The sequence below is a fragment of the Fusarium phalaenopsidis genome, assembly GCF_050370095.1.
Source record: "Fusarium phalaenopsidis strain FUZ10S chromosome Unknown contig_32436, whole genome shotgun sequence".
Taxonomy (NCBI): domain Eukaryota; kingdom Fungi; phylum Ascomycota; class Sordariomycetes; order Hypocreales; family Nectriaceae; genus Fusarium; species Fusarium phalaenopsidis.
Window position 1 is genome coordinate 58,365 of NW_028145377.1, and position 14,451 is coordinate 72,815.

Genomic DNA, 14,451 nt, shown 5'->3' on the forward strand with positions numbered 1-14,451 from the left:
CTGTCAGCCCCCCACAGAAGCGCCGAGCGCCGTGCTGGAACATGGCCATGGGGGATTCTGCGTTCCGATTGGTGGTGGACAATCACCCTTCTCCACGATCGACGGCACTCTCCTAGGCCCAATGAAGCATTTCGCCGACAAAGTCATTGAAACCAGGTCTTCAAGACTACTACGTAGTGGGAGCACGTGAACACCATGTCCTTTCAGATAAATGTCTTCGTTCATTCCCCATACCCCGGATTTTAGAGCTCATCTACCCCAGATAACAACCCCGGAGTCTCCAGACTTTCTATCATAATCTTTGCTCCAAAGGTGCCAACCGTCGTGGTGACTCTCAGCTGTGCAAGACCTATCCGGGACACACCACCATGGCCGACAACATAAACACGTCGGGCACCACAGGTGCACCTCCACCTGATAAGCCGACCATCGAGACAATGGAAAACTCGGATAAGATGTTGCCGCTCAGTGAGCGCATCAATGCTGCTTCGCCAATGGATCCAGCAACTCGTGCGCGCGTCAAGAAGCGCCTGAAGCTCAAGCTCGATGCTCGCTGCGGCCTCTTCGTTCTCATTTACATCATGAACTATCTCGATCGCAACAACATCGCCGCTGCCCGCCTCAGAGGTCTGCAGGAGGATTTGAAGCTGGATGATAACGAATATGCGACCTGCCTCAGTATTCTCTACGTGGGCTATATCCTTATGCAAGTCCCTTCGAATATCTTCATCAACCGGATCCAACGACCCTCGCTATACCTGGCAACCATTATGCTCATCTGGGGCCTGATTTCGACTCTTTCAGGCAATACCTATAATTTCACGGGAATGGTCACTGTCCGCTTCTTCTTGGGCTTTACTGAGGCCGCTTTCCTCCCTGGCGCGTTACTTATTCTCTCTAAGTGGTATACGCGTCGGGAACTTACCAAGAGGAACGCAATCCTATTTTGCGGTAACCTTATTTCCAACGCATTCTCAGCTCTCATTGCAGCTGGAGTGCTGTCGAAAATGGACGGGGTTCTGGGGCATGCTTCTTGGCGCTGGCTCTTCTGGAGTAAGCTTTCTACCTTCTTATCGGCGAATGCGACACGGCTGACAATTTTGTTCTAGTTGAGGGTGCCATAACCATGGCTATTGCTATCGCTGCAGCTTTTATTCTTCCTGATCTTCCACACAACACCAAGGGCTTCTCCAGGGAAGAGCTTGAAGTGGCCCAACTCCGAATAATCGAGGATGTTGGCGAGGCTGATGTGGATGCTGAAGGTCAGGGGCCTTTTGACGGCTTGTACATGGCTCTCACGGACCCCAAGATCTATGTCATGATGATAACTTTCGCCGCATACGTGGTTGGTCTGTCGTTCAACGCTTTCTTCGTAAGGATTCCTCGCCATCCCATCCCTCCCATACTAGCCGACACATGCTTACCTTTGACGCAGCCCACTCTCACCGGCACGCTTGGTCTCGACTACGTTCCAACCCTGCTCATGAGCTCGCCGCCGTGGCTGTTCTCGTGTATCGTTTCTCTCATCGTTGCATGGAGCTCCGATCGATCCCAGGAGAAGGTACGTCTCCGATTCTGACATAAATCCAATGCCTTCTGCCACTTGGCTGACACTCTTTACCAGTTTTGGCATATTGTATGCCCAATTTGTATCGGCTTAGTTGGCTTCATTATTAGCATGTGTACAGGGAACGTCGCTGCTCGATACGTTGCTCTCTTTCTACAAGCAGCTTCTTATGCCGGGTGAGTTCACAAACACTCGCGATGCCGCCCAACCTCTACTAACTGGCCCTGACCCTCAGTTACATCGTCTTCTACTCTTGGATCAGCTCAACTTTTCCCCGGCCACCAGCCAAACGTGCCGTCGCTATCGCATTGATCAACGCGTTCGCCCAGCTGGGCAACATCGCCGGCTCGTACGTCTGGGGCCTAAAGGACAATGGGTTCCGCGGGAGCTACGGCATTGTCACAGCCATGTTCGGCGCCACCGTCGTCGGAGCACTGGCCCTCCGCATGATGCTTGTGAGGATGAACAAGCAGCTCGAGGACCAGGAGGAAGCCTGGGAGACGCAACGTGATGTTGCCCAGCAGATGAGAGACGAGGCAGATGAGGCGCTAAGGATGCAGAAGGGCTTCAGATATCTTCTATAAGCCCGTCGTAGAGATCATAGGCAGCCATCACTCCCCTTTCACGTTGACCCAAGGCTTCACTATCCGAGGTGATTAGATGTGAGGATTTCCGGGAACAGGCGTGTTACCCCCATCTGAGATAGTACATGATGCAGAATTGCCTGCAAGGCGTTGGAGAAGCCCCATAGTATCATGTGCTCTCCAATGTTCCAACCATTAGGTCAAATCCAGAACAATCACGCGCGGAACATCATGAAACATGACAAATTTCCCAGGCATGGGAGCGGGTGGCGAAGTGTACATCATAACCCACTTGCTCTATTAGCCTTTGCGCTAGACCGTCAATAGTCATGCTCGGTCAATCTGTACGAACCTCCGTACTGTTAATTGGACGTTGTGATCTCTTGTCAGAGCCAGCCCAGACCACAGTCGTACCAAGACAGAGTATCTTCATTTTAAAGGCGTTGTATAAAGATCAAGCGCCGTACACATTGCTGGATTCAAGACAACCAAAAAAGAATAGAGGTTAGAATTATCCCACTCAACTACGTCAAGCCTTCAACATCCCCACAATGAAAGGGGCTTACGACCTAACTAGCGAACGTTACCCCGTGCGCTAGCAGAGGCGCCCCGCTTAAATCGTCACCCCAAATTATCCGGCCGTGGGGGCACACCTCCAATCTCCAGGGTTCCATCGAGTTGAAATTCTTTCATTGTTCATCATCCTCCCAAGACCTGGTGCTCAAATATTCCGACCGGGTATCCTGCATCCAGTCTGAGACATGGAAGGTAAGCTCCCCGAGGCTTCTCTTCTGCATGCAGGCCCGCCTAGTGGATCCACGGCGGAGGAGCCAACCCCGTGTCGTGAATGTCGCCGGCGAAGGATGAAGTGCGACGGCGTCATGCCCGTGTGCTCCATTTGTCGGAAGTATAGACGCCACTGCCTATATGACAAGCACAGCAGGACTCGCTTGACACGAAGGTAGGTCTCTATTGGCACCTTTGCCCGCGAGAAGCGTTCAGGTGCCGGCTAGTGACTGAGACGGCTGCAGGCATGTCACCATCTTGGAGGAACGTCTTGAAAGGGCCGAGGCCCTCTTGAGATGCCACTACACCGACAGCCAGATTGCGGAGCTGATGGACGGAGGTGAGGGTGCAGTACCGGGGTCAGCTAGCTTGCCTACTGTAACTCCGAGTTGTTCTGCCACGTCGCCACCCCAAAGCCTCGCCCAACCACCAGCCCCGGCACCAGACGCTCGGCCTTCCATTTCAACAACAGCGAACCTGGTGACTCTTGCCTCTGACATCTCGCAGCTAGCACCATGCACCAACTTGGGAGCCAACGCAGGCCCTTTGCCCGGATCTCAGGCCACCTCATATGAGATTGCCCCGACTCTAGCCGACAGCTTTGAGTGGAACGAGCAAGAGGTATCATGGGGCACGTACGATCCATCTCGTTGGTCGGGTATGGATTCCCTCAATGGGGACTCTACTCAAACCATCATGGATGGCATGGCTGCCCTGACTGTGGGCGACCACAACAGAGGTTACCTGGGTGCGGTTTCCGGGGCCGCTTTGCTGCGTCAAATCCTCTCAGCCCACCCAGACGGAGAAGAAGTTGATGTGGAAGTTGCACTGCATCAGATCGAGTCTCTGTTTCAACAGCACTCAGATCACTCCCGCTGGTTTCGCACCCAGGCCATGCTGACCCGGGTGGCAGTAGAGAATCTCATTGACGCCTTTTTCGCCCTCTATCATTCCACGTTCCCAATCGTACACGAGCCCACCTTCCGGGCGCAGTACGCGGGCACCTTGCCTTGCACAAACAAGGACCACTGGAATATTCTCGCAAACATTCTTGCGGCGCTCGGGTCGTTTGCAAGCAGCAACGCCGCCGACGCCACCGATTTGCCCATCTTCCAGGCGGCGCAGAAGAGCCTGCTATCAGACAACCTCGAGGTTGGGAACTTGACTCTTGTCCAGGCATTTGGCCTATCAGCAAACTATCTGCAAAAGAGGAACAAGCCCAACAGCGGGTATAACTATGGCGGCCTGGCACTCCGGCTTGCCATTGGATTGGGCCTTCACAAGGAGTTTGAAGGGGACAGCATCTCGCCTCTGCAGAGGGAATTCCGGCGCAGAGCATGGTGGTGCCTCTGCGTCCTCGATGTGGGTGCCACCATCACCTATGGTAGACCACTGAGCTGGCCGCAGGCCGGTGTTGAGGCAGCCCTCCCTCAGAATATCCACGAGAAGGTCAGTGGGTGGCTACACCGTCGGCGACTTTTTATATTTTTATATTTTTCACTGATTTCTGTTAGGATCTTACATCGGCTTCAACTTGTTGCCCACCAGAGGTGGATGGCGTGACGGAATACACCTACATTCGGGTTCAATCCGCCTATCACCTCAGCACAATGAGCGTCTACAATCGCCTCATCACTAGTCCTTTCCCGTCAGCTGCGGAGCTGATTGCTCTGGACGACGTATGCATCGGCTCTTGGCTCGCTCAAGTGCCCCACTACTACTTTGCCTCGCCTCCGCCCAAATCTGAACACGCGCTCGGCATTGGCATCTCGAAATGGCGGTACAGAAACCTCAGAATCGTCATGTACCGCCCCTTTCTTGTCCGATGGGCGCGAGCCTCATTCTCAAACACCCAGCAGAGCTCATTAAGTATCGAAAACCTAGCGGTCTTTAGGTGTCTTGACGCCGCCAAGGAAACCATTACGTCGATCCAAGGCTATTGGGCGTCTCGGTCCCACTCCAGGCTCGCGGCGTGGTATATCTTGTAAGTTGCCGCTCTCTCGTGACTCACGTGCGCTGTTTGCTTAGACAATACGTCAGGTACTTTCTATTCCACGCAACTTTGATTCCTGTCCATTGCCTAAGGCAAAACCCTCGTCACTCACTCGCGCCTGACTGGCGCTCACAAATCACGACGTCGTCGGCCATCATGGGCGCCATGGCGGAACTGAACCCCAACAGCTCCAAATGCCGCGATATCAGCCTCAAGCTCTGCTGGCCACACCTTGACGAGGAAGGCGCGCACACCTACTGTGACAGCGCGCCGTTTCTGTCTGGTACGGCAGATAGTGAGGCGGCGTCCATCATCAGCGGTTATGATACGTGGTGTGAGTTAATGAGCAACACAAGCACGGGAGCACCGATGTATCAGTGGGCGGACTTGCATGATCCGGCTTTAAATTTCCTTAATAACGTCTACTAAGTTTTAATTAATATTAGTACGGTCTATTAAGCTAGCTGGTTTAATTATATTTATATATTAAATAACTATTAATTATATAATAACGTGCTCCACAATCAAGTATCCCATATAAGCGAGTGTTCTAAAAATCTTAGTCTTTAAGACTAGATTAAAGATTAAAATATAACAAAGTATTTAATTAATTAATCTTAATTACTATCCTCTTCCCCGGATATATAAATAATAATTTGATATATTCTTTTATTATAACTGGCCTTGCCGTATATTCCATAGCGGCTTTCCTTTAGTCGCGCTAACCCGCCTCAATCGCTACTTCTCGATAATTCTGTTGAATAAGAGGAGCAATTGCGATCGTGCCAAAAACTATGTGGCGCGCCTTGTTTTTGGCACAGTTGAATTGTTCAACAATTAAGAGTCTCAGAGGTAACCGCACTCTGTGTTGAAGCCTGAAACTGCCGAAAATGGCTAGCCTCGCGCCGCTAAGACCCAGCGTTTGATCCCCAGTGTGAGCAGAAAGTATCGCGTAAGTGCTACGGCCAGCGTAACTCCCTGGAAGGTAGCTACGCTGAAGGGGCGTGTTGAATAAGAGGAGCAATTGCGATCGTGCCAAAAACTATGTGGCGCGCCTTGTTTTTAGCACAGTTGAATTGTTCAACAAATTCAGCCACTCCCTGCGTATTAATATCCATTTAACTAATAGCTTCCCTACCCTTATCTATAGTTATTTTCCCTTTATTATATAGGTAGGTCTTTTTTGCTCTGCGCTGCTTACTAAGGGTCTTATTTAACTATCAAATGCTAGGGTCGGACCGGAGCTTATGCAGCTAAGGTGAACTGGTTGATTGAATATCTAAGACTAAGGAAGGGAGAGAAAAGGAAAAGAACTAGCTGTGACTTCGCTGCGGGTTTTGTGCAGGGCTCGCAGCGGGGCTACGGAGAAGGATTTCTCCGGTCTTGGTTTTTCCAGGGGGAAACAACCTTCCTCACGGGTTCGCCCGTAAGATCAAAGAATTTAGTTCTTAGACCTTAATAATGCTATTTAATATATTATTGCCTTTATTCCCTTAGAAAATAACTTAAGTGCCTCTAGAATGGAGGCTAGAGAGCTGCTCTGATGCCTTCTGATTTGTCTCTTGTAAAATACCTTATTTATAAGAAGGTCTTTTATAAATAAAATTCTAGAAAAATAAGCTTATAGGATATAAGCCTAGGATTTTATTACCCTTTTAGGAAGGTCATGTAATCTCGGACTTAGGGCTTTATTATAAGCCCGATAACGCCGTTAAACCCGTCTCCTTCTATAGGGTATTTCCTATCCGGTTTTAAATATCCTAGTTTAAAACCCGATAGGTTTTAACTTCTATTATGCTATAACTCGGCTTCTAGTCATCCGTTACTAGCAAAACTAATAGGGTTTTAAAGCCCGGAATTAGGGCTATCCGACGGTATAACTTCTATCCGAATCGGGCTAATAGATTCCGAGCCATTTACTATATAAGCTATAAACCCTCTCTTAGAAATAGCTCCTAAGATCTTCAATCAATTCAGACAATAAGAACACTAATTAGAAGCTGGTCTTCTCTATTTTAACCCTATCTTCTATTTGCCCCACTCTTATTACTCTATGATTCCTTACCTAGCCAATCAGCTTTATATAAGGACTGATTCCACTGCCTATTCACCTCCTATCTCTATTACCTACCCTATAGTCTTTGAAGACTATATTTCCTCTATTTTTCAGTCTTTTACATCTCTTAAGGTATTTAGTCTAAGAAGTGGCCTCGAGAATAGTCTTTAGGGTCCTAGAAACCTAAGGCCTAGGTAGGCTAACCTCTTCCTTAACCGGCGTTGGAGTCCGTAGCTACTTATTAAGTTTTAATATAATACTTTCTAGGGCTAAAGGAATAAGCCTGGCTCCTCTAAAACCTCCCTTGATATTACTTGTCGTTATAGTAGCTTAGTAGGCGGCGTAAAAGGATAGGAAGAACTTAGTGTTTAAAATATAGGTGTAAAAGACTGAAAAATATAGACTATAAGGTCTGAATAAGGTGTAGGGTAGGTAATAGAGATAGGAGGTGAATAAGTAGTGAAATTAGTCTTTATAAAAAGCTAATTAGCTAGGTAAGGAATTATAGAGTAATAAAAGTAAATTAAATAAATAGTAGGGTTAAAATAAAGAAGACTAGCTTCTTATTAATGTTCTTATTGTCTGAATTGGTTGAAGATCTATGGAGTTATCTTAAAAAGAGAATTTATAGCTTATATATCTAATTGCTTGGAATTTATTAGCCCGATTTAGATAAAAGTTATACTGTCGGATAGCCCTAATTCCGGGCTTTAAAACCCTATTAGTTTTGCTAATTGCAGATGACTAAAAGCCGAGTTATAGCATAATAGAAGTTAAAACCTATAGGATTTTAAACTAGGATATTTAAAACCAGATAGGACATACTCTTTGAAAGGAAATAGCTTTAATAGAGTTATCGGGTTTATGATAAAGCCCTAAGTCCGAAGTCACGTGACCTTCCTAAAAGGGAAATAAGCCTAGAAGGGGCAGTATTGACACTCCCTTATATCTTGCTTATCTAAGCAGATATTACTTAGGTAAGCAGTTCATAGAAAAGCGCATAGGCTATAATATAGGGTAATAAAATCCTAGGCATATATCTTATAAGCTTATTTTTCTAGAGTTTTATTTTATACAAGACCTTCTTAAAAATAAGGTATTTTACAAATTAGATACTTAATTTCCCGACTATAAGCCTGCTTAAGCAGGTTAAAGTACCTGATATTAAGGAGCTAAAGCAGATAAGACAAATGAGGTGGTATATAAAGCGTGATAATCTTATTTTTCTCGCAATATCTCTCAAAGTCAACAGAGTAGTAACTTTTATAGCTATCTAGGATTAAAAGATAATAAGAACTAATTAATTAATTATTTATATACCGGTTAAAGTGCTTTAGCCACTTAAGACTAATCTCATTATTAATCTAGCTATTTTAAGTCATTGCAATAGCCTAATCGCCCGGGAGGTTACTATCTTAGTACTAATTAGCGAGGTAATATTAGCCCGCATTAATAATAAATAACTAGATCGCCTAGTGTGACGATCGTGTATTTCCCAAGGGATAAACCAGTCGTGTAGGGTTTATATTAGCAAAGAGTGCTAGGCATAGTCTAAGTAATAGGTTATAAGTCATATCTAGTAATATACTTAAAGGTATTAAGTATAACTAAGTTATATTAATAGCTAAGGTAGCTAGTATATAAGAAAGTGCAATAAGTATATTTTATATACTTATAATTAATCTTTAAATTAATATTCTCTGGGTTTAGTCTATTAGTAGGGCTAATATTTTTAATATTTAGTCCTAGGACCAAGGGAAGTAATATTTAGTTTTCTTAGTCTTGCTTAGTTAGGGTATTTTCTACTATGCTTCCCCGCCTGGCTTATATTATAGCTATGACACGAGGTTCCCTCCCTATTAGTCTTGCCCTTAAGACTAGTTTTAGTAGCTAAGTATTATTAATAAGTAACTCTAACTTATAAAAATTCTTTTTTATTAATATAATATTAGGCTAAGTTTCTAAGTATATTTTTTTATAAAAGCTTTTTAAAGCATAAAGTCTTTTTATTTATATTAAGGCTTTTAGTTTTAAAATTATACCTTATACTTATTATTTCTACTAGGGCCTATCCTATAAGGTGGTTTTTAATTACTTTAATTATTACTTTAATTATATTAATATAAAGGTTATATATAATAGGGCTGGTATGGCTTTTTTTTATAAGTAAATATTAGTGCTTTTTATAGCAATTTAGTTAATCTTTTATAGTTATAAAAAATATCTAGGAGCATAAATATTTAAAAGGTAAGGAGGCTAAAGTAGAGGCTACTTTAGAGGAGGTAATAGCTAAGCTTACTTATATTTAGAAGTAGAAGAGGTTACTTAAAGCGCGTAGTAATAAGGCTTTTAAGCGCGGCTTATATGCCTTAGAGGAGTTAGGCGAGCTCTATAAGGAGTTATCTATTATTATAGAGGTATATTCTTTTAGGGCTATTAACTTAATTAATTAAAACGCTATTAGTCTTAATAAGCCTATACTTAGCGTTATTAATAAAAGTTTTTTAAAAGGTATTATATATTAATAAGGTATTTTAGGGGTTTTTATATATTTTCTAAGTTAAGGTAGTTTTTTTATTTAATAAAATATATTATTTTATTATTAATCTTATTTATATTAAGAATAGTTTTTATAATATATTCTTTTAGTTTATTAATTTTTATCCCTAGTTTATTATTAATTTTAACTTAAATAGTATTTTATATTAATTTAAGTAAGGAAATATAAAAATTAAATAAAGCTTAACCTTAGGTAATAAGTTTAATTTATAATTATATTTTAAGATTTTTTATTTAATCTTATATAGTTTAATATATTTATAGTTAAGTTTTTTATTTTATTATTTAGTTTTAATATTTTTTATTGCGAGGTAAATTATATCTCTCTCTAAGAGGATTAGTCCCTTGATTTTTTTCTTATTAATATATATTATTATTTTATTTCTAATAAATTTAAGTTTTAATCTTATTTCTTTATATAGGTTTTATAGTTAGTCGCTAGTAAGGATCGCCTTAGGGTTAATAATAATATCTCGGGATTATTAATAAGTATCTAGTATAAATCTAAAATTAATATATACTAGTATGACCTTAGTGCTTTTATTAGTTACTATATTATAAGCTAGCTAGGCGGCTAGTAGCTTTTTAACTTAATTAGTTTATTTATAGTTAATATAGTAATAAAGGTATTATTTTAGTATTTAGTTTATGCGTTTTATTTATTTATTTATCTCCTTATAATATATAATAAAGAGTTTATAATTAATTCCTAAGTATCCCGTGAGGCTCTGCTAGAATTTTAATACGAATAATAGTCCTTAGTCTATAATGATTTTAAGTAGTAGTTTATATGTTTTTATAATATAAAAATAAAAGAGATAAGTGAATTTTTTTGCTATTATTAATTCTCTATAGGGTATAAAATAAGAAAATTTCATAAGTCTATCTATAATAATAAGAATGCTATTATAGAAGTTTCTAATAGCTAATTCTTCTAATAGGGGTAGTTTAGTAATAAAATCTATAGTGATTAAGTCCTATAGTTATTATATAACTAGGAGTGGTTGTAGTTTTCTATATGGTTTATAGCGTCGTGCCTTGGTTTTTATATAGAGGTCGCATTAATTAGTAATAATTAAAATAATTTTCTTTATATTAAGAAAAGTAAATATTATTTTAACTTATTTTAGGGTTTTATTAATTCCTTAGTATTTATATAATAGGTATTTATATATTTTATATATAAGATTATATTATAATTCTTATAATATTTATTATTTATTTATTTTTTTATTATCTAAGAGGTATTTATTATATTCTAAGATTCTTATAAGTAGTAAATTGCCTTATTTTATTATATAAGTTATTATAATAATTTATTATATAAGGTATCTTTCTTATATAAATTATAAGAGTTATTTCTTTATCTTAGTTTTTTTTATATTTAAGTTAGGGTATTAGCTAATAGTATTAGCTCTATTATTTTTTATTTCTTTAATATAGATAATAATATAATTAAATTCTAAGAGGTATTTAGCATATTAGAGTTATTATCCGCTAAGTTTTTATATTTTTGCGAAGTAGGTAATATTCTTATAGTCTATATATACCTTAATTTAATATTAGCTTCCTAGGAGGTAATACCTAAATTCTTTAAAGGTATTAATAATTACGAGGAATTCTTTATTATAGATAGGGTAGTTTAGTTCTACCTTATATAACTTATAGGAGTAGAATGCAATTAGGTATAGGAGTCCTTTATTATCTTATTATTTAATTTGGGCGCCTAGGGCGAAGTCTAAGGTATTAGTTTTAAGTTTAATTAGTTAAGATAGGTTAAATATCTTAAGCACTGGTTTACTTAGGATAAGTTCCTTAATTTTATTAAAGGCGTCCTTAGCTTTATTCTTAAATATAAAGGTTTTATCTTTCCTCGTGAGTTTTATTAATAATATAGCTATTTATTTAAAAGCTTTAAGGAATTTATAGTAGTAATTAGTAAATCTAAGAAAGGCTTATACTTCCTTAATATTTACTAGTTCTTTTTATTCCTTAACTATTAAGACCTTCTTAGGGTTTATTTATATCTCGTTATAGGAGATAATATATCTAAGGAATTTTACTTCTAAGGTATGGAATTTGCTTTTCTTAGGTTCTATTAATAACTTAGCGTCTTATAGTATTTATAATACCTTATAGATATATTTTATATATTTTTTCTCTATTTTAGAGAAAATAAGGATATTATCTAGGTAATATATAATAAATATATCTAGATATTCTTATAGTATATTATTAATTATTTATTAGAATATAATAGGTATATTAATAAGTCTAAAGGGTATAATAAGGTACTTAAATAGTTTATACTTAGTATAAAAAGCGGTTTTTTATTTATATCCTTCTTTAATTTAAATAAGGTTATAGGCTCTTTTAAGGTTAAGTACTATGAAATACTTTATGCTAAAAAGTTAATCCTTTAACTTATTAATAAGAGGTAGTGGTATATAATCCTTAATTATAATAGCATTAAGTATCCTAAAGTTAATATAAAGCTAGAGCTTTTTATTTTTCTTTAGAATAAATATAATAAGGTATCTAATAAATAACTTACTTTCCCTAATATATCCTTTCTATATTATATCTTTAATATATTCTTTTAATATTAGTAGTTATGCTTTATTAAGTAGGTAGAATTTATTAAAGCTAGGTTATTTCTTATTAATAAATTTAATTTCTAGGTTATAATATATATACTCGGGTAGGCCTATTTTAAGTTCTTCCGCGAAGAGTTTCTTATAGATATAATATTACTATAAGATATTCTTAAGTCGCTTTTCTTCTTTTAGGTTATCTTATAGTTTTTTTTATAGAGCTAGGTCCTTTTTAAGTTTATAGAATTATTATATAACTTATGCGATTATTCTTTATTACTATTATTTTTATCCTTTTTAATATTTATATCTTATCCCTATAGGTAGAGAGGTATTTTATATTTGTTTTTGCCTAACTTTTTTAGTTCCTTTAGTAAAAGTTTAAGATCTCGTATCGTGTTTTAAGTTGTTATTTACTATAAAAGGTGCCTTATTATTAAAAGAGAGCACTTAGCTAGTCTTTTAGTTAAAATATAGGTTAAATTATTATAACTATAAGTACCTAAGTATAAGATTATATTACTTATTTAGTATAATATTAAATAAAATACCTTAGTTTTTTCTTTTAATAAAAACTTTAAGGTAATTAATCTCGCTATTAATAATATTATTATTATAGTTAAAAGGGGTTTCTTCTAGGTTAATAACTAAGTAAGGTATCTATTTATATCTCTATAATAGCTTAAATCTATTTGCCGTTATTAGGTCAAAGTAGTTCTACTTAGCTTTACTATTTACTAAAGTATTTAATTATTTTCCTTTAATTTATATTATTAGTTTTAGGTATTATTACTTATATACTCCGGTGGTAGAGTAAAGGGCCTTCTGGGGTAATATATTCCCTTATTTATCTACTTATCGCCTTATATTAGATAGGGTATTTAGTTTTTTAATATTACTAAAGCATAGCTAGTATAGTTAAATTTATACTTATTATTTACATAGGCGTCATAGTTATATATATTATCCTAGCTATGCAGCTAGTTTTAATATTAATATTTTTATTTAGCTCTTAGGTTTTCTTTATTTTCTTAGCTAATTATTTTCTATTAGTCCTTAATCTTATAAGTAATTTATTTTTTCTCTTAAGTAATATAATAGAGTTTTAAAAAATATTATATATTTACGACGCTAATAAATTTATATTAATATATTACTTTATACCCTTTTATTTTATACTATAAGTAAGGTTTATTATTTAGTTAATATAATAGTAAGATAGGGAAGTAATCTTATTCTTATTTTTCCTCTTAGTAAGTTTTATACTAATAGTATTAATATAATATCTAAGAGATACTAATATACTCCTAGTATATTAGGTATATCTTTATATCATCTTATAGATTAAAAGGTGCTTTTAAATATTAAGGGTTTTTAGCTAATTCCCGGTAATAGGCTTAAATATAGATTTCTTATTTATTTAATATTTCTATATATTCTTATGCGGTCTAGATATACCTTTCCCTTAGGTTATTCTAATACCTATTATTATTTTTATTATATAGTTAGGGGTAGTCTTCCTCCTCTTATAGTTTTTTATTACTCTTCTAGGGCTTCTTAGAGCGCTCTTAGTATAGTTCTTTTTATAGTTTTTAAGCTATATACTTAAACTTAGTTTAATTAATATTACTATTACTTATCTTAATAATTTAATTATTATATAATAATTTATTATATTAGTTTATTTTTTATTATTTATAGATTTTATTATATTCCCGTGATGCCTTAATCTAGTATCGAGGGCATAGGGTATAGTTATACCGCGCGGGGTTATCTTATTAGTAGTCCCTTTAGTAGACTATAGCGGGCACTAGTAGTTATTTCTTCTCTTTGTATTTTATAATCTATTTTTTATGATTAAATCCTTTTATAGTGGCTTCTTAGAAGTCAGTTTATTTATTTAAGGTTTATTGCGCTAAAGGGGATATTATAGATTCTTTAGTTTTAGATTCAGCGTATCTAGTCACGGCGATAATATATTATAGCATTAGGTTACCTAGTTACTATCTTTTTTTATTAGGTTCTAGGAGTGGTTTTTATCCTATGTATTTTATAATATGCGAGTGGTTAGTTTTTTAGGGTTTAATTGGTTTATAGAGTTATTCCTTTGTAATATTATTAATTATATAATTACCTTCCGCTTATTTCTCTAAGAGGTATACTTAGCTATATAGTATATCTAGCTTATCTAGTTAGATATTAGTTTTATTATATCCTTATTGAGCTATTCTAAGTATTTTAATAGTATAGATAGCTATCTAGGGTTTAGTATTTGCCTAGGTGGACCTTACTTATTTCTTACCTTTTAAGAA

At 37.1% G+C, this 14,451-nt stretch overlaps 2 protein-coding genes across 2 annotated transcripts; both read left to right on the forward strand.

The window, feature by feature from the left end:
- Nucleotides 1-368: 368 nt before the first annotated feature.
- LRP88_14960 (major facilitator superfamily domain-containing protein) lies at nt 369-2,151 on the forward strand (the record flags this gene model as incomplete). Its single annotated transcript, XM_083251294.1, has 4 exons — nt 369-1,053; nt 1,110-1,561; nt 1,625-1,743; nt 1,803-2,151. 4 exons carry the CDS (start codon nt 369-371, stop codon nt 2,149-2,151), a joined length of 1,605 nt encoding a protein of 534 aa, XP_083092937.1.
- Nucleotides 2,152-3,267: 1,116 nt separating this feature from the next.
- Nucleotides 3,268-5,359, forward strand: LRP88_14961 (transcription factor domain-containing protein; the record flags this gene model as incomplete). The annotated part of the gene is made up of 3 exons (XM_083251295.1): nt 3,268-4,386; nt 4,452-4,921; nt 5,023-5,359. The coding sequence occupies 3 exons, from the start codon at nt 3,268-3,270 to the stop codon at nt 5,357-5,359; spliced, it is 1,926 nt and encodes a 641-aa protein (XP_083092938.1).
- Nucleotides 5,360-14,451: the final 9,092 nt, after the last annotated feature.